This window comes from Diadema antillarum, unplaced genomic scaffold (genome assembly GCF_040938485.1).
Source record: "Diadema antillarum isolate AM-2024a unplaced genomic scaffold, OU_Dant_1.0 seq00000810_RagTag, whole genome shotgun sequence".
Classification (NCBI taxonomy): domain Eukaryota; kingdom Metazoa; phylum Echinodermata; class Echinoidea; order Diadematoida; family Diadematidae; genus Diadema; species Diadema antillarum.
In genome coordinates, this window is record NW_027271690.1 from 1,468,218 (window position 1) to 1,490,194 (window position 21,977).

Consider the following 21,977-nt stretch of genomic DNA (forward strand, 5'->3'; position numbering starts at 1 on the left):
ATTAAGCTTTCGTGGAACAGACGCTAGGGTTTTGTTTTTATGCCAGATTTTCTTCAACGCTGCAGGATAAGACTTCAAAATGGCAAACTGGACAGAAGTATCCCACGCTGAAGCAAATAATCGAAGAGAGCTTGTATTGAAGGGGAGTGAGATAGCAAGCAGGATAGCCGCAGAAGGACTCGACAACCGCATTTTTACGTTGACCTCACTTAATTTCCTTGAGATATCGGATGCAGGTTTGAGTGAGCTTCCTTGCGATATCGGGAGTTTGGAAAAACTGTTGAATTTGATTCTGCGCGGCAACTGTCTTTCAAAATTGCCAGATTCGATTGGCAGTTTGACGCGTCTGCAGTTCCTGGATGCATCAAGAAACAATCTCATTGAAATCCCCCAAAGTTTAGGGGACAAGCTTGGATCATTACATACACTTGACCTTAGTCAAAATGGCCTCTGCGAGGTCCCAGAAAGTTTGGGCAACCTGAAGAGTTTGACATATCTCAACTTATCTCGCAATAAGCTGACCAGTGTGGATGTCGTGCTGACTGCAGATTTGCCCCACCTCAGTGAGATTCTTGCCTCGCACAATGACATTGCATCCATAAGCTCAGACATGACGCATTTTGAAGTGCTTCGCACACTTGACCTCAGCAGTAATAAGCTCCAAGCCTTCCCAGCGAGCCTTGCCCAGTGCTCAAAGCTGAAAGAGCTTATGTTGATGGAAAATCCGGTGAAAGATCGGCGTCTCTGGAAACTCATCCAGCAGGAGAGGGGAACAAAACCCATCCTGCAGTACATCGCAGCTCATGGAGTGAAACCAGAAATGTCCAGCGGCAGAGATGCAAAACCTTCCAAGGACAAGAGAGATAAACGTAAAAAGAAAGCGTCACAGTCACAAGAGGATGAAAATGAGCTTGTGAAGCAAATCAGTGTTTTGAGCATCAAAGATGCTGCCGAACCATTTGAAGTCCGAACATGTAAATCCGTCATTAGTGTGAGACCATACATTGCATGCTGCATCATCAGAAATCTGGATCTAGAGACAGATAATCGCTTCAAACAGTTCATCACAGCTCAGGTACGTTGCGATTGATGGAGTATTTATTGAAAGAGGGGAATCTTTTGGGCTCGGCCAGTCGGCATATGTATGAAGATATTTGTTCCACCTGAAAGTTTGAGGATAGATCAAAATTTAAAAACTCAGGCTGTCAAACTATTAACAATATTGCTATACTGTAGGCCTATATTAGAAATCTCACTATGATAGTTTGATACCCCCTAAAACCTGGAAGATAATTTCATAGGACAGCAAAGATTTAAAGGCATAATTATCTCATTTAAATCATCTTGTATTGCAATAATTGTCACTTATTTTACTTTTGCATACTTATGTCACTACCTTTCAACTAACACTCCTCACAGTCATTTTTGTGAAGGATGGGTTTTTCCCTTAAAAAAAAAGAAAAATCTTTGCAGAACCAGGATTTTGAAATATGTTCTGTCCACAAATGACCGTAAATTAGGGTTCATAACCTTGTTTTGCATTGAAACTTACAAACCCTCACACTGAATTCACAGACCTTGGACGTATTGCACAGGAAAGAGGCTGCTCAGGTTGTGTTTTGCTGTAGTCTGTCCCAATGGTCAGTGATGCCATGAACCTTCGAACTGTATTTACAGTGATTTGAAAGGGGATCCTACAATGTCATACATCAAGGTTATAGTGAGTGGCATCTAACCAACATTCTGTTTGAAAGTGCAACTCTTGAGTTGAGTGCCATACTCTTAAATTATTACAACATTGTCCTGCTCTACTTTAACTTTGTTCGGTAATACACAGTATTGTTTATGTATGACTTTCAGCTTGTGCACCATTGATGATTTATTTTCAGCCTGTTTCAGTACTCTACAGTTTACCACTGATGCCTTTCATGATATTTTCTTCCAGACCAAACTGCATGATGGACCGTTGTGTGGCAAAAGGACCACTGCTACCATAGCAACCCATGACCTAAAGCTCATCAAGGGACCACTGACTTATGAAGGCAAAGCTCCAAGCAGCATGGAGGTAATTCTACTGCCTATGACAAAATTAGCATTTATAGCTAAACAAACTGACTCCAGTCTTGTTAAACTGAGACATTAGAGATCAGCTAAAGAAAAGAACAAAGAAATTGATAAGAAAACATTGAATATTTTTATCATAACTTCGAGAATGTTCCATCATATTCAGCACTTTAAGGGTTTTATTTTGCCCTGTCTGATGATGAACTTCAATGCATAAGAACAACACTTGGCCCATTTTGTGCTGAAACTCTTCGAATGCTTAAAATGAAAAGAAAGCACAATCATGAATATTGTCTGAGAAGTGCTAGTAGATTTCAGTGTTTAAGAATACTTCATCTGCCCAAGATTTCTGTAGAGGGCATGCATTTTTTTAGAGTGATTGGTACAAAGTCTCACTGTTATGATGTTCTTGTGCAAATTATTAAGTTCAGAATATCAATTCATTCATGGTTAAACAAATGTACATAAATAGTAACTCTGTTTGAAGTGCTGGGCCCCATTTTATAAAAGATGTTCAGATGTTAGTAAAAGCCAATCAGAAAGCTGGATTTTTGTTGTTAACAATAAAAATTGCAATTCCAGCAAGAGATACTATTTGGGGATTAAGGTTAAGGTCCTGTATATTGTAAGATTATTCAAGAGCTTAATATAAAATAATTTATTATTGTATAATGAGGTAATTTAAGCTAAATATTTACAGATATGCCACTTACATTGTAGATTGACAGGCAAAATCTGGAAGAAATGGAGAGGGATATAGACCTTTTGAAAGCATACATCTGTCTCCATTTGTGACTTTACCCAAACATATTTTCCTTCTCACAGCTTGTTCCTCTGGGAAAAAGGAAAAGCACAACAGCTGAAGTGTTGATGGCCCAACTAAACCAGGAAGCAGAAAATTTTAGAAAGGAGAATAAAAGGAATACCTTGTCTGGAATACACCAGTAAGTCTGCATTGAATTTCTGCATTATACAGGTTGTAGTATCTATTTCGGTGTTTTCCCCTTTTGTTTTGCGGTTGGGACATTTCAAATTTCAAAACAACGAAAAGGCTCCGTCATATTAATGATGTAAATTAATGTCGATCAGTTGCAACCGAAAATTCTTCACAGCTTGAATCTCTTGTAGTAAATGCATAGAAAGATGACCAAGGACTCTTTCAACTTTAAAGAACAATCCTGAGATGCCTTTTAAAAAAAGAAAAAAAAAAAGAAGTGATATGAAATTCAATGAATGTGGCGTCAATTCTCACTGGCAAAATAGGAGATATTAACACATAGATTTCGACAGTTTAATGCTATATTTCTGGCAGCAACTGCTACATTCAGTTTAATTTGTAGCATGAGAATGAATGGATGGGCATATAGGTATTACGTAACTACTACAGGGTAAAGATTAACATGCACTATGTAAGAGAGAGATTAAAAAAAAAAAATGAGTTGTGTTGTATTGGTGTGTTTGTTTTGCGTGCATCTTGTTCAGTTAGATTACCGGTAGTAGTTTGATAAAGCAGGCTTATGAAGCTAAATTTAATGTGCAGTAAACACCATGAGTATTTATAATTTCCAGCATGAAAATTGTAATGTACATTGTATGTGTTCAGATTTTAACTTGAATAGGTTGGGGGGTTGTCTCTCAGCTCTGCTGATAGGCATACCGGCAGTTAGACATGATAGAGAAAACGGGTAAAAAAAAGGTCACTTCTTTGGTTTCTGTAATGTTTAGATACCTGAAGCTGCTGCATGGTCAGAAGGTCTATCCATGTGTCTCTGATGCTGGTGGTCATGTGATATCCTTCCCACCAATCACAAATGCTGATGTATCAAAGGTAAGTGCCTGGACGCTGGACCCACTACCACTTGAAGGAAAATTTGGACAATTATTGAGAGAATGATTTTGAAGACTAGCAGTGAAACAGAGGCTGCTTGCTGATCAGGGAAGTTATGAGCAAAGTATGACAAGTTTATGTCAGAATTGTTAAGTACTAACTTCAAAGAATTTTCCAAGGCAACTTTGTTGGTACTTGTATCTGGTCAGCATTTTGAATTTGCTTATTGAAATTTTTTCTTATTTCTGTACATGAATTATATGGCACATCATTTGTTCAAATTTATGAATTCTTACATTGAATTGTTATTGTAATTTATTGATAAATTGCCCTCAATCGACATGAATAAGCACTGATTATTCAGATTTTGGTAGTAGCCATGACAAAAAAGGGGGTAAAATAATGGGAATACATACTCGCGAGATAGACTGGAACCAATGATCTCCTGATTACTAGACAGGCGATGTATCCAGTATACTTCAGTGGTGCTTCCGCTTGATAGCCAGTATTCTTATCCCTTGTAGCAGCAAGTAATGTTTGTTCAAGGTCATGAATTCTTTCATCAATTTGTTTTTATTACAACTGACAAATTGCTCTTCATCGATGTAAATGAGCACCGATCATTTAGTGTTTTAGTAGTACAGTGCACTCCCGTTATAACGAAATGCTCGGGACCGGCAGTTTTCTTTCGTTATAACGAAATTTCGTTATAACCGAACAAATACAATATATAACAAAAACAAGGAAACCATGCATATATCATATTCTGTTTGTTGAATACTCATCTTACACTGTGCAGATATGTTTAACGGAATGATACACTGTACATTTTAAATTTTATTTGGATATTACATTAAAGAGAGCATTAAATTGACGGAAACTGTGCGTGACACACGGAGCGAACACACCGTGATGTGAAGAGTTCGCCCATGCTTGTTCCGCTACGAATTTTCGAAAGCGTTCTGCATTTCGTTATAACAGAGCACATTTCTTTTGTTTTTCTTTGTCTGTGGGGCTCGGAAAAGACTTCGTTATAACGAAAATTTCGCTATAACCGTGTTCGTTATAAGCGAATTTTGTACCATAGACATTAATGGCGATAATTTTGGGACCAGAAGTTTTACTTCGTTATAACGAAATTTCGTTATAATCGTGTTCGTTGTAACGGGAGTGCACTGTATCCATGATAAAAAGTGAAAGCTAAAAAGCAGGTGAAAGCTCTGTATTCTAATGGGTGCAATGCCTGTCTAGAAGTCAAGATATCATTTGTTTCAGTCCAACCCCAGTATGTATGCCCATAATTGTTTATCGAAGCTTCTACTGATAATAATTATTCAAAAGAATTTTCTTCTGTGCTCCATGTATATGATGGACATGATCTTCTCACACTTCTGTAAGAGAAGCGAAGACAATTTGTATTGTAACCCATCAAGTCCAAGAAAACCATATTTCTGTGGTATGATGCTGATATATCTGGTATCATATTTACTCCTCATGGTTAGATTTTCATTAGGTAGAGTAAAGAACAAAATTCTTTCAACTTAGCCTTTCGTCATATACATTGTATAAGTTTTAGTTACAAATATTTAGATAGCCTCGTAATTGCTAAATTGATTTTTTTTTTGGTAATTTCTTTCTAATGATTTACTTTTTGTTTTTGTTTACAGATCTCAAAATTGACCACAGATATCTTGGTTGGACTTTCATTAGGTTGTAGAGTAAAGAACAAAATTCTTTCAACTGAGCCTTTCGTCATATACATTGTATAAGTTTTAGTTACAAATATTTAGATAGCCTTGTAATTGCTAAATCAATTTTTTTTTTTGTTTAATTTCCTTCTATTGATTTACTTTTTGTTTTTGCTTACAGATCTCAAAATCGACCACAGATATCTTGGTAGAAGTCACAAGCTCTGAGGACCTAGCATCTTGCAAGAAGGTTTTAGAGGCTGTGTTGTCCAAGATGCTGGAACTGAATCTTGGAAGCAGTGGCACTTCCAGCGAAGCGGCTGGGGCAGAGTCTACCTCAGATGATAGCAGTGCCAGGGAGTTAGTGGTAGAGCAGGTCAGGGTGATTAACGAGGAAGGTGAACTCAGGGTTCTATTCCCGTCCAAGACAGACCTCATGATGAATGGAATAACAGTCATACGTTAACATCCTAAATTTGATATTATAACAGAAACTTGTGCAATGTCTTTGTAGTATTTATATACATCATAGAAGGCCCATTCTTGAAAGAACTTTTCATCTCTTTAAAGTGTGCCAATACCCTGAGTATTAGCTTATGTTTGCTATTGGTAGAATATACTCGAAACATGCCCTCTGCAAAATGTCAATTTTTTTTTGTCACTCCAAATTTTATGTATTTGGATTTAAAAGTAAATGTTGAATAGTTTACAAGAACAAATATGACTTAAAATTGACTGAATATGATTATATTGAGGGGCAATCACTGGTAATTTATGGCTTCTTTTTTTCAATTCTACCTATCCACAAATTTGATTTCCAGGGTATTGGTACACTTTAACTCTGTCCCCAGCCATTCGGCAAGTGTGCTCTCTATAATGTGAGTGGCATTACAATGTACCTTACCTATGGAAGAAGTCTCCTGAGTATCTTTGGCAGAGAGTCATCTCTTGCAAAGGCTTTCATCTTTAACAATATACCACCAGCGATTGTTTTTGCCCGGAAAACAAAGATTGTCCAAATTTGATTGCAATTCAACCAGTTTTTGACAAAAAAAAATTGTCCATTAAGATGGCTATTTGTTTTACTGTAATGCTTTTGAAAAAAAAAATCAAACAATGTGAGAAATTGTCATTTGATAGTATACAAATGATGCACAGGATAGAGTGCGTTAGTGTAGGCGTATAGTGCACTCGAGGGTATTTACAATTGTGAAACATGCACGAGGCGAAGCCGAGTGCATGTTGCACTACATTGTAAATACCCGAGAGTGAGCTACGCCTCCACTAACGCCACGAAATAATCCTGTGCATCATTTGTTTTATAAAATGGGTCGAAAATTCGAAAACTAACAGCATTTTTCAGCGTTTTTCACGTACCTTTGTGGGTCAAGACGTCCGAAGATGTTCGTCCCAAACATTTACGCACGTCGCACTCGGAAGTCCCGCACATACAGTATAGACGTCTAAGTATAATGAGGGGTTGGGTTTCCGGACACTTAAGTTCCCGCATGAAAACTTACTTATTTTACATAGAATATGCACCCTTTACCTTAAAGACTTGATATAGACTCCTCATATAGGCCTACTAGACAACATACTCTGAAAACGGCATGAGAATTAACCTGCTAAATCGTTGGATTTGCCCTTCAAAGTGACTCCATGTACGCGTACGGTCCCACAACGCTTGGTCTACTGTACTGTACAAAGTGTAGAGTATACGTACGCCGCGCCACACGTGTTATGCACAAGGGAAGAAAGGCCAGCCGGCCGGCAGCCCGAACTAGAAGTTGTTTACAGGATTGACAGCGCGTATGCATGCAATTCATCAAAGGAGCCGCCGCGCGCACAGACGATCGGCAATAGGATTTAACACGCAGTGCAATGGAACTAGAATAAAGAAAGCATATGTGACTCATTTCAGCGCTTCTTATTGGCTACATTCTTGAACCCATTTTATAATAATGATTAATTATTTCATGATGATAATTGGGGTCAAAGTTTGAATGGTATGGTAGCATGTTAGCTGTTGCAAGTTATTCTCTGTCTATAATGATTTAACCCATCCCACTCCGCCCCAGTTCTTTTGCAAATTGAAATCCTTACCTTATTGGGAATATCCAAGCATTTGCCTGTTCAGAACAAGTAAATATTAGAGCACTGTGGACTAGTGGAAAAAGCTGTGAGACTGAGTTTTAATCCAAGTACCTTTGTCCTTTGCCAACATGTTTAAACTGATGATGTTCCTCTAACCCTCCTGTCAAAATGAAAATGTAGCAGTGCTTTATTGATAGCAGTTATGAAAGACCCTTTAGGAGGAAGCTGTTCAGACTGAAAAGGCTACCTTGGTTTAATAAGACCAAATATTTATTTTTATAGATATTAGAAAAATTATCATTCGTATTATTATGACTTTAGGTTAGGATGTTTAGTACGGATATGCAGCTAAGATGAAATCTGATTTGATGTTTGTGTAGATCTTTTTAAAAAGGAATTGAGCATTGAAATGATGAATCATTGGCCTGATCAGCAGAGTGCAGGAGTCCTAAGTTGTCCTCATGCTAAGCAACTGTCATATGGAGGTAACAATGCAAGATTGTAGTGGGAGATCACACAGTGATTTCAGTGTTCTGTAGAGTGTACTGTAAATAAGAGTGTACTCAAACAGAAGCATAAAAGATCATGAACTATCAAATACAGTGTAGTGTAGTTTCGTATCATTGTCATGTTGAAATTTGATGATGATACCAAGATTTATTTTTTTTTAATTCAATTCAGTTCAATTCATTTATTTCCATACTTCTCATTTTTGAACATTGTAACAGAAATCAAACAAGTTCTTTTACCTTGTAAACAATGTGCAGAACACAAACAATATACATGGTGATAACACAGTAATTACATGTAATGATAACTGGTCAAAATCGAAATCGAAATGGGATTGATCGAAGAGAAGTATGACGGGACCTACATGAAAGCTAGCTTGTTTGGCTGTAAGCCCCGAGTAATCAGTGTTTGTGAAAAAGAAACGGAGAATGGATAGAAGATAAGACCAGATGATGTAATGGTACCAAATAAGAAAATGGGGGTATGCCTATGAGATAAAAAGAAGAAGAAGAAAAAAAAAAGCTAAAATGTGAACCATTACTGTGACCGAGCTATCATTGGTTTCCGGAGTACAACATGATTTGCATAATAAATGACAGAAATGCACCAGAATCACTAGAGGTAGTACAGGGAAGCACATTGAATTATGGACCAAACAGTGTAATGAAATTATTGAATTACAGAGGGCATTATACTTCATATGGATGTTATCAACAGACAGGGCTTATTGAAAGTTTTTCTTCTTTTTTTTTTTTTGGTGGGGGGGGGGGGGGTAGCCTGGTGAAGAGTAGAGGTAGAGGAAGGAAGATGTGCCTGATTACAATGTAATAACTACCAAAGAAAGCATATAAAAGAAATTTACAAACATTTCAGGCCAGTTTGATAATTACCTCTTTTTTATTCATAATTTCTCACCAGGCTTTGTTAACCTTCACATGGCAAAAGGGCATTTCTGGGAGAAAATAGATATTCCCCATCCCGAGAATGTGGTCTTTGTGGTTAGAAGTATTATTTAACTGACTCTCAGATGTATTGTCGTTTTCTTTTTAGATTATTGGAGCTAGTTTGAGTCCATTATTCACATTTTGGAGAACATTTGATGGCAGAAGGGTGTATCTGTAGATACACCATTTATCATCTAGAGGATTTGCAAGAGAAGGGATTGGTATAGTTTATCTGCAGATATCTTTTTGCCATAAAAAATATCAATGTGGCACTTGTCAGGGTTTTTTGTTGTTGTTTGCTATAGGACCAGATGTTACTAGACAAAATTAACTTTAATTCTGGCGATGACTGTGGTGCTCAGATACACCCTCTTGCCATATATACCCAATACAAAGTCCACTGTACCATTTGGGTCGTTCACTTTGCACTATGTATACAGTGGTATTACACTGTACTTGTGACCTGCTTTGTATTACTATATACATGTACTTGTAGTAGGATAGCATTCCTCTGTTTATTTTACTTTTTCAAAAAGCAAGTATGTATCTATAGTTCTCCTATGGATTTATAAATCTCATTTTCAGGACTAGATTCTGTGTTTATACATTTGTAGTAATGATCCGAGTGACTAAAAATTCAGTGATGACAAACTCTCAAACTTACTCAGGACATTCTTGCATAAAGTATCTTTCAGTAGCTGGAGTATAGTTTCCTTTATGCTTCCTAACTTTTGCCTTTATGTTTGTTAACTTTTGCCTTTCAAGCTACCTTTGAGCCAGCAGCAAACTGACTAATAATAACCCTCCCTTTTGTTGAAATCCCAGCATCTGATCTAGTGTGAGTGGTCTCCATTAGAGAAGCCCAGAAGACTTCTTGAGGAGTATACTCTGTTTGTGTACACAGTGACCTCACATTTTTCTGCCATGATAATGTTGCAGCCTGGATTTTTATTCCATTGTAGCTGGAATTTCGTTATAACCATGTTCGTCATAATGGGAGTACACTGTAATGCTTGTGTCTCTCCCTTGTACATTGTACTTGAGAACAGTTCCAGAAGCACACAGCATTGATTGACTAACAATGAGAGAGTCATTAAAAAAATCAAATTATAATTCTTCTTCTCACCTGTTGCCATCCCAGCATTATATACAGGTTATATATGTAAGTAACATATATATATATATGTATATATATATATATATATATATATATATATATGTGTGTGTGTGTGTGTGTATGTATATATATATATATATATATATATATATATATATATATAATGGAGAACGATTTTTCAACTCCTATGCTTTCCCCAAAAAGAAGAAACAGTAAGAGGAATAATGATTTCAAAGGTATGCACCGATTTCTCCTTCCTTTCTCATATCTCATAGATTGTATATATATATATATATGTATATATATTTCATATTTTTATGTAACATTTATTTGATAGAGCAAAAGAGGATCTTTTTTTCCACTTCTTTTTCAAATCTGTGAATATAAAACTTCAGGTGTCACATTTTGTTTGATAGAGCGAGCCAGGGAAGAATTTTTGAAAACAACATGATGGTATGGATGTGTCTTTACAACTGCTGTAGAGTCGAATACATCATAATCATGTTTAATTTCCCAGGGTGAATGGGATCAAATGTTGTGTTGTTGAGAGTTTGTGTTCTTCCCCCCCCCAAAAAAAAAAAAAAAAATAAAAATAAAAATAAAATAACTAAATAAATAAATAAATAAATAAATAAAAAAGAAATAAATAAATAAAAAATATGTCAATCCCAAGGGTGTTGAAGTATTTATCTTACCTTCAGTATGATGCCTTCAGCTACTGTGCAGACGTCAGATTAAATTGAAGTGATAGAAATTATAGTCCGTTTGGACAGGATAAGAATCAAGTCATGAAATCAACACTGACAGGTGTTGTTTTACATTCATGGTCACATTGTGCGTGCATTCTACCTCAGTTACCGGAACATATATGTTATATAATTTTTGAATATATAGTGAATATACAGTGTATATATATATATATATATATATATATATATATATATATATGTGTGTGTATATATATATATATATAGAGAGAGAGAGAGAGAGAGAGAGAGCAAGAAGGGGTCCATGTACAGCACCAGTGTAGCTCCTTCATTAATGCTCTTCTTCTTGCACTGTGTATATATATAAATGTGTGTATCCGTGTGTTTGTGTGTGTGTTTTATCCACATACATGTATTGGCATTTACAAATTTATTGTCAAGAGGAAAAGGTTATTTTCATTTCGGAATTTTTGGGGTCTGGCTGAATGAATCGTATGCAAACAATTTATACAAGTTGTTCAGCCATTTTCAAATAAAGCCTTGAAGAAGGTGGAGGCCCCGAAAATTTGGTAATAAAGATAAGTTGTTGGACTAAATGCATTAAAGGCATTATTTACCATTTGCAGGAGAACTAAAAGCCCGACATTAGTGCTTTGAAATACTTCTAAAATGTGAGTTAGGGATAGACACAACCACTGTAAAAATTTGAGTCTGTACAATCAATGTTTAGTATTGTTAAATACACAAAATGTGAACAATAGTTGTAATGAAAATGTTTCTAGGCTAAACTGCATACAGTTGTGGTTATTGGGAAAAATACTGACATCTCCGTATATTTCATGCTTTATTACCTATATATTTTATATGGTAGGATGTTTTATGATACAACATACATACACATATGCATCAAATGTGATATCTTGAACATTTTTAAAATCACTGCTCCCAAAGGTTAACAGGACCTTTATCCGTTTTTTTTTTCTCTCGACAATGTACTCATATATATATATATATATATATATATATATATACAATTATATATAACTATATATACAATTATATATAACTATATATATAGTGCGAGAGATAGTTCCCTTCCCAAACGTGCGCGGTGCCTCGTTGTTGGTTGCATATATACTGAAAGAAATTAGACTGAGGCGGACGAGGCAACGTCCGCCTCAGTCTAATTTCTTTCAGTATATAACTACTTATATGTATATATATATATATATATATATATATATATATATAGAGAGAGAGAGAGAGAGAGAGAGAGAGAGATAGGGAGAGAGATCATTTGACTTGAATACAGTGTATAAGTAGGTTACTGGTCTATAGCACAATCAGAACTTGAGTTGAATGTTACTATCGATATTCAACATTGCAGAGATCACTGCAAGAAATTTCCTGTTATGGAACACAGGTACAATGTACATTGTATCTGACCGAATTAAGCTCAAAGAATGATGTCAAAAACTTGAGTGCATGGTCCGCTTGAGGATTTTCAAAAGATCATATCATGAATGTGCATGTATGTCTTACACTTTGCAAGTATCGTTGAATAAAATACTTAAATAAAATAGTGAATCATCAAAAGAGCTTTGCAGTGTTAAACGTGAAATTTATGAGGTCTACGCAGGTTGAGTTTCTGCAACAGTGAAGTAAGTGATGTAGGCTATATATTTCACATGAAAATTCTGCGTGTTTGTATATGTATGCTAATATTAAAGATGACAATGATGATCATGACCACTTTTAGTACTGTTATAAGTTATGGGGATATCCCGATGCAAGTGTAATCTTTGGTCCTGTGTGTGTGTGTGTACTCGTGGTGACTGTTCAAATTTCGAGACGAATCGCTGCAGTTTGTACCTTCTACAGTTAAAAAAAAATTGCTGACAAACCCATTTGAGTGGGCTACTGGAATGTCAGAAAATTTAATCTAATCAGTCTAATATCAGTATTGTACGTGACACTGAAAGGCTTGTAACTGGTTAGCAATAATGAAGGGTTTAGCTCTAGATCTTTCGTGATACTGTATTAGCTTCAAAGTTTAAAAGTAAAGCGCCGTCATACAACTCTTCATAACATAATCAGATTGTAGTTCCGCCTTTGCAGTTATATCTGTGTCCACACCCGTGGAAGTATTGCGCTGTTATTTTCATGAATTCCTTTCGAAGCATGCTCTAGAAGAGACCTAAAACAAATTAAACAATTGCCCACCTACCCAAACAGTACGAGTGACATGTCATTAAGTACTAGATATAGGCCTACACTCGAGCGTTGCCAAATTTCTCTTTGCTTTCTCAGTTGGTCTTGTTTTATTCGGCTTACAGTCGATGTGCCATTAAAAAAAAATGTAGAATCATGTAAAGTTCTTTAAGAGTAAGCAGGTAAACAGGCACAATCGAAGATACGAAGATAATGTGTTAATTGTAAAATTTCTTGTTGCCTACGTAGTAGGTCGTGAGGCCACTGCTTCTGACAGATTGAAGCAAACTCCAGCGTCTCTGTTCCAAACGGATCACTGTATTACTTTTGCTCCTCTCTTAGCGATGCAATTCAGCATAGAAAGTCCGCCCCCTGTCATCCTGTAGATTATGTTATTTCTTGCCGCTAGAAGCTGCTTAATTATTGCTGGTTACATACATCCTTCTGCACTTGCGAAATTGATGCATGTCATTGTGAGATTGATTTCTTCAATATACGATCGAGCACGACAAAATGTGCTATTTCAAATCTACATTTATATTCCTTGTAAGACAAGTCATAGTCGATTTGCGTTGAATCGAAAGCAATGAAAAATGTTTACTGTTTTATTCAACTGGACCTCTCATTACCAGCAAACCTATGCGGTCGTATGTGCGATTAAGAACTGTGCGCAGAAAACTACGCATGAGAAGGGAATTATGGATTTATAGTAAATTACTACATGTGTGCCTAAACCTAAAACAAACAAACGTTAAGAAGATCCAGTTGTTTCGGAAACTGCGAATGAACAGTCAGATCCAAAGTAAACTGCTAAGTACGATAATGAGGGTGAGTAAGCCTAATGCCTTCTCTGTCCTCCTCAATCATTGCCAGTAGGTTTGCATGGCACTTGGAAATCTATTTGATAAAGACTGATTCCATTCGTCATGTTATAGCGTCTGACGAGATTGCAACCGTTTATGGCAGGATTCTTCAATATCAGAACTATTCCTAGCAAAACTTAACCTTCAGTGCATTCTTTAGTGCGAGAAAAAGAAAGTCTGTTTACCAAAAAATTGATCAACTTGATTATTGAGTAAATGTCAGAGCAAATCGAAAGTTCTGCCCTACTTTTCACTTTCAAGTTCAGCACTAGTTTGCTGAGTTTTTTTTTCTTCTTCTTCTTCCGCCGTCGCCGTCGTCTGCGCCTCCGTCTTCTCTTGCGATTTTTGTTTATCCTCCTCCTCAACCGTCGCCACTTCTTCTTTGCACCTTTGTTCCTTCTCCATCCTGATCGATGCCTCCTTCGCCATGGCGCTCGTCTGTTTCTACCACGTCTTCGTGGCATCCATGGCCATTCCTCGTTATCCTCCCAAAATTCTTCCTCCTCTTCCTCCTCCTCCTCCTCTTCGAATTCCTCCTCGATCTCTTCGTCCAGGAGTTCATCCTCCGTTTCAACGTCATCATTGTCGAGTAAGGAGAAATCGAAATCTGAAGAATTATCACTATCGTCATCATCATCTTCTGTATCGGTTTCATCCTCCTCGTCATCATCATCATCATCAGAACTGTCTCCTGTCGATCCAGTATTGTTAATGATTATGATATCAGGATTTCTGTTTTGTTCTTCGTTTCTGTGATCACTTCGTAACCCGGGAGGACTATACCGCATGGACGAATGCCAAGGTGCAAAATCGTCCAGGTTAAACCCATTCCGGCTATCGTCCACGAAATCCTCGGCTGCGCTCTTGAAAGAACCGTCATGACTCCCATTGCTGCCAGATGACAGGTCCTGAATGGTACAGTAACAACAACATCAACAAAACTGGTATTAGTACTATGCTGTGGATAAACTGTTCTGGGAGATTGGGGCTGTTTCTTCCGGGACCACAAACTAGAAAGCTCGCAATATACATGTATTTTGAATATGCACCTTGCTGTCGAAACAGGTACTTGTACACGTGTAAATAATATTGAAAGGGAATGCAAAGAAACAACGCAGTTGAGGATAGAAATGTCCGAAACTTGACATGAGGACTCCTGGAATGTTATTTGTATTATGAATGCTTGGTATGTAATATTGTGTATAGTTTCTTGGAACGAAGGGGACGCGGGTAACTATATAGTATAAGTGGTTGCCATATCATCTCTGATATTTGATTGCAGTATATATTATCGTCACAAAATCCTTAAATGTCTCGATGTTTACATTTTGTCTTCCATAGTCTATCATGTCTGCGGTATTTCAATATTTGAGTGCATGTATACATCTGATATATTTTCACGGAATCCTAACTGTACTTGTCAAGGCATATCACAGACTCCAAAGTGGATGCAATTTCCTGTGAGGACCAAATGCGTTACCATGGTTACAATTCTAACGTAATTACTGGCAGCGACTCGTACGACACATTTCTCCTGTGATTGATTTTGCTCGAAATTCATGTACCGTAATTCCCAGTACCCGAACAATTTATTCTGTGGTCGCAATTGGAATGTGTGTTATGTTTCAGACATGATATTGACTGAGATGTTTGGAAGGCCTTACTGTTGTCAAATGGTCAAAAAAAAAAACTTCTTTCGTTCACTTTCTGTGGCATTTACAACTAACCAAAATGGTAGGTAAAGCCATCAAGAAGTGATTCAAATTGAATATGCTTCCAGCAATCATAGATGGAAACCTGCTCAGAAACCGCAAGAGTCGGTATAAGAGAAAACGACTTTTTCTTTTTTAGTGCATGACGTGACACCTTACAGTTAATTCAACGGCGGCTGTCATCTGATTTTCACTAAGTGTTCTCTAGATTTGTTCTTCCGTTTTACTGCCCTCATTTGAAAAGACAAGTTGTGCATGTACCCGCAACTAAGTAATTGAATTTTTAATGATTTGCCTTGGTGGAAAAGGTGTGTGAGAGCAACTCTTGACAGATAGGCTGAGATGGATGGATAAGAAATATGACTTTTAGTGAAACTACGTATAAAGGCAAATCAGATGTTTTATGTGCGCGGTTTACATAGTGCCTCGCAGACAATTCGTCAATGTTCAATGTAACATTTTGATTATAGCACAATTAATTGAGAATAGGGGTCCTACTGTAATGGCAAATGTCAGCTGTAGTATCTCCTAAGTTGATAGTGAGGAAAACTGGTTTGATTTGATTTTTGAATCGATTTGACCTGATTTTGTTTCTGCATTCCTTTTTCGTACATGACTATAACACATAGTCAAGTGAACAAAGTTAGTGAGTAAAATTTGATTCTAACAGTGGAAATACTTGGAACAAAAGAACTAACTGTACAGCATCGTTTCGTCATGTAAAACTAAAACTGAAGACTGGTTGGTGTCATTTCATGCATATTCAAACTTTAAGATTTCATGTACCTGCTGTTCAACAGACAAATCAAGCAAATCTAAGTGTAATATAGATGCAGAAACAATAATCATAACCATAAGAGAAATAACCATGTAATCTGTAACCATACAAAAACGAAAACCATATCAATCATGTGAAAAAGACACTGCCGGTCTCTATCAATTCGAACAGTACTTGGTATCAACCAGAAAGGTTGGTATTAACCTAGGCCATTAGAGTACGAAAATCTTTGTGAGATGATAGTTGAGACTGACTAATCAAGATCTAGTGGCTTACAAGATGTGGTGGCCATAGACACTTACAGATTCACTGGGATCGGTGGTGGCCACATCGCGACGTCGTGGGACTTCTTCATCGGCGTCGTTGTGGTTGCAAGAATCTAGAACATAAGGAGTGGAGTGGGGTATATGGGAAATCATTATCACTGTGAATTAGCCTGTATTGTGACATCGTTCGTTACATTGGTAGAATTAGTTTATTTCTGTTTTGTGATTACATTTTCATTGCGCTTCACAGAAACAAAAATGGGACAGAAACAAGAAGAGTGTAGCTTAACTTGGTGCCTCTAGAAGAGGGGTTAATTGCCACGAGGTATCGTATTTAGGGTCTATTTCTTCTAACCAGCTGAGCGAAATCGTATTCTTCGTTGGTCAGTACGCTAGTACAACTCTTCTGAGAAGCCAACCATTTGCAGCTAATAATTGCGTAAAATTGCTTTGATACTATAACAATAATTGGACAGCCAACCAGGGAAAACATTCAGTTCCTTGCTTTTTGAAATTCCAAGACAAAGATATCATAAACTAGCTCTGTTCAGAATGCATACTATGTACGTACTAGTACTATATACTAGTAGCAGGCATATAGCAGTGGCTGAACTTTAGCAATACATTGACAATTTCCATTTACACCCATCTTGGCTGCCTATACTTTTCTGAATCATGGCTTCATATGAAAAAAAAAAAAACCCACCCATGCCTTAGGCAAAGAGAAAAAGGAGACCGAGAAATAAATGAGTGAAGAACAACAAATAAAGGAATGGATATACTATAAAACAAATAGGAATAAATCCGGAGCAATTAACATTTCTTGAACACGTAATGAAGAGGGAATTTTGTTTTAAGTCGCGGTCACACTGGCAAAAGATCGATAAGTTTAAGATGGCGATCTTAAAGATCTTGAAGTTTTACCAGTGTGACCGTCGCTGTAGGCTAGTTGTTATGCTTTCTCAAACTGAAAGAAGCAAGATGAATAAATGATAAGTGCATTCTATCCTGCATCACATCTCGACTTTCGGTACGAGGAGGCCTACAGCCTAGCGGACTACACCTTACAAACTCACGCGGCGCCGAGACCCTAAACTGTCTTGTAAATGATAGAGTATTTAACCGGGATCTTTTCACACGAACAAGGGTGGCCGTCGGAAGATCTTACCTCTACATGCGCAGCATGTCCTTCTCAGGAACTTTGTGAAGCTTTTCCGTCTGGTTTTGAAGAATTTACGACATCGTTTGCAAGAAAGAGGCATGATGGCTTGAAGAGAGCACTTCACCAAGGCGAGTGCTCTCTCGAAGTCCGACCTCAGTGCAGTAGGGAAGGGTAAACAAATAAAATGGGAAAACAGAGCAGATCTGTCATTATGACGTCATACTCCCAGGGCGCTCAGCGAGTTGCAATGTACGCGTAAGATGTGAAATTTTTTTATGACGCAATAAAGTAACTGTGTGCGCAACTGAGTTACCGAAGTGGGCCACGGACTGGGTACACACGATAACACACACGCTCGAGCTTGCGCACTTACTCGCACACACATAAATACCCCGAAATACATACATATTTAAATGTAGGTTTCTACTTTAACAAATCTATTTTAATTCATTTGGAATGATTCATCCAATCCGTCTATTTATTGTATACTCATTCATTTATTCATTGATTTCATCACATTTTTGGCACATGATACTTGTATCGTTATTCAACGCAAAAGAAAGACCTATGGTTTTCCATGAGGCCGATTTGACTACATGCATTTACAGTGTACAAACCTGAACAGGCATATTCATCTAAATGAGCACATAATTATACTTTGCGATTTACTGCAATATCAGCTTGAATTCATCAAGGGGCTTCGGACACACTCTCACAACAGCCCAGAAAAAGCGAAACCACTGTCAGTCAGCAATTAAGTCCAATCGCGGGCGCTTATTGGCAGACAGTAAACTTTAATTTGTTCATGCGTTAATTCAAGCTGCTTTATTTTGGGTGATATAATTATGAAAAGTATAATATAATTTGATGATACGCAGTGTTCCTTTGTAAGAGGATGGAAATTATATTTCAAAGCATTGACTACTTCTGAACACTTGTCAATATATTGTGCCATATCACTACTCAATACATGCACATTTTTTTTTCTCCAAACATGCTTGTTTCAAGAATAAAGATACCAATATCTTTTAAAACAAGCATGTTTAACGGTGTTGGGTATCTCGATCTTTTTTTTGTCCAGTAACAATGAAATTGACAATGACAATCTAGGGTTTCATCAGCTTTTGATTTTATATGCCAAATCATAGCGTCATTAGCATTACACGGGGCATGCAATAAACATTATACACACTTACATTCTTCATCGGGATTATCATGCCCGAAAATCAATAATATTTCTATATTCGGTTTTGATTTCCAGCGACAGGGCCAACTACTTTAAGTGATGGCAGTGGGCTTACAGAAAAGAAAAGGAAACATGAAAGGAAGTTATCACTTTCGTCCTCTCAATTGTGCACATTTAGTGTATTATTTTATTTATTCTGTCATATTTAAACAGGGTAGTCCCCTCAGTTTCTCAACTGCTTTCCAGGGGAGCCCATACAAATATATGATAAAACACTGGATTACTATAAACTTCATAAAAATCACAGACAATTTTAACACACCCCCATACACAAAACAATACACGCTTAAAAAGATACGAGACTGACATATACCGAAATCGGCATAGACGAAGTGAATTATTTAAGGAAAAACAAACAAATGTGTAAACCAACTGTGTAATTACCGTAATGACGCACCATATAGGTAAAAACTGAGTTTAAGATACGATAAAAGGGGTTAGTGAGACCAAAAGAAAAAAATACAAACAGTTAAAAGGACTTGTTCAAACAATCAATATTATTTATCACCATTTTGTCATAATAAGTATTTGTTTAAAATGTAAATTCAATTGACGGCATAATTTTCTAAATCTTCCAAGAGAGGGGCAAGTTTGTAAGAACAGTGGTAAAGTGGTAAAGTGTTGAATATAGCACTTCCTTTAATTGCTTAACACATAGCTGACAGCTCATGAGCGATATGAGCGATATTATTATATTAGTGTTTATTCAAAGCATAATAAGTCGTTCTCTGTATGTTATTAACGAGTCTTCAATATTTTCATCAAGCGAAACAAAGCTGTGATTTAGACTTAGACATAGACCATGAATGATGTCTAATTCTCGTCAAACTGGCCATCAAAAGTATTATGCGAGCAATAATTTCTCTGATTTTCCAATTGATGACAAGCAGTGTAATGAACACATAGACACATACAGACATCTATTTAGACAGTTAAAGTTATGAACGCGACATTCTAGTGCTCATGCTATGTTACATACATTTTTCCATATCATCGTGACTTCATCATTAATTGAAACATCTGTTTGTCGCTGTCATCCTCCTGTATAGAGAGCAACCTAACAGTCTTCATCGCTTTTGGTGTGAACCACAAAAGAGTTGATGTATTTTAGGCAATTTTGACCTGTAGAGGTGATTCGAGTATATCGTTCAGTGTGCTATCGTGCAAAAAAAAAAGAAAAAAAAAAGCTAGACTAAGTGGTGATTATAGGAACAGAAAGCCCTCATAGTACGCAGGGTAAACTTTATGATCGCGCTAACATTAAATCTTACCTGCACAATAACGCCTCAGATTTCTATGAAAAAAAAAAATCTACGACTTATATTTTTTCACTGCATCATTAAGAAGACCATGACATCGGCAACAAGAAAACACTGAAACGGATTTATTTTGGTCGAAGCAGTGCGATCAACTCACATATGGCAAAACACACACTGAAGTCATCAATCCGGTTGTAGAACATTTCTTTTGACGCAGGACTTTTTCATTAAATATTGATTTTTTTTTTCATCTCGTTCAGCTCGCCTTTCATCTTAAATCTATTTAAATTCCATCTCTCAAGTTGCGACACAATATTTTGTATGAATGAAACACGATTACACGATAGGTTTTTGTTTCATGAGGAGCAAACACAGACATTCAAAAATTCAAATGGAGGTAGTTCATATCCAGTTTCAAACAAATACATATATTTACATAGTAATTCTATTTATGGATTTTTAATATACATGTATACTTGCATTTCCAAACCTTTTACATTTCAAAATGTAACTGTCATCTACAGAAGGCTTGCCCTCTCGATTACAAGATCATTCAAAATATCAATGCTTGAACAACATCTCTTGTTCGAAAAAATGTTTTCACGAGGCAAAATCTCTAAATGAGGAAAATGTTATGTTTAGCATGATAGTGCTTTCCATTTCTTACTAAAAGGTACGCTTTGTCATCTGTTCATTGTACTTTATTTACAAGGTATACATGTATAACCACATTTACAGATGGCCTTGACAGCTATATTAAAGTTCGATCGGAATAGATATCTGTCGAAAACAAAATCCTGGGATTGCTCATTTAGCGATTAAGAAATTTCCACAGAATCTTCTTTGCTTCGCTGGTGGTCATGAGGTAGGCTATTGGCTGTATCCAGTTGTTTGTGTTATTCATTGCGTCAAAGATCCCTCGCAACGATTGATCATCGAAGGTAAAGTACACAAGACCTGGTATCCAGCAGACGTAAAAGGATACCTGCAGAAGAAGGACTGTCGCAACACCCTTTGATCTCAGCCCACTCCTTCGGCGCTTTCGGCGACACCAGAAGCAGTCCAGAGAACCTCCCCGACGACTGTCACTACGCGACTCCTCAAAGTCCACTCCTTGCACCGTATCTACGGTTCTAGAGGGCCATGGAACAGAACACATTTCCTGTCGTCCAGCCGCGACGGCCTTCGACTGCCGGAGAACGATGCGGACCAAGCCAAGATTGGTTCCGGTCATCATGACAAAAGCAACGATGATTGGAATGCTGATGAAAAGTGGATTAAACACATCCGCCCAGTGAGTCGTCCACACATCTTTGGTTCCCTTGCATTCCGCTACGTACTTTGGGGAAAATGGGAGGCCTGGAATAGGAAGGTATATAGAACATGCCGCCGATACGGTGACGAAAATACCAACCAATAATTGTTTAACTCGTTGCACCGGAAGAAGCGTCTCATACCTCAATGGTCTGGAGATAAGAATGTATTTGCTGACACAGAGAAAACTGAGAACTGCCATGTTGTAGATGAG

The 21,977-nt window shown here is 37.1% G+C and overlaps 1 protein-coding gene across 1 annotated transcript; it reads left to right on the top strand.

Moving 5' to 3' along the window:
- The first annotated feature begins 79 nt into the window (after positions 1–79).
- LOC139739707 (leucine-rich repeat-containing protein 47-like) lies at positions 80–6,046 on the top strand. The gene is made up of 5 exons (XM_071650319.1): positions 80–1,075; positions 1,946–2,065; positions 2,890–3,008; positions 3,790–3,892; positions 5,762–6,046. The coding sequence occupies exons 1-5, from the start codon at positions 80–82 to the stop codon at positions 6,044–6,046; spliced, it is 1,623 nt and encodes a 540-aa protein (XP_071506420.1).
- The last annotated feature ends 15,931 nt before the right edge of the window (positions 6,047–21,977 follow it).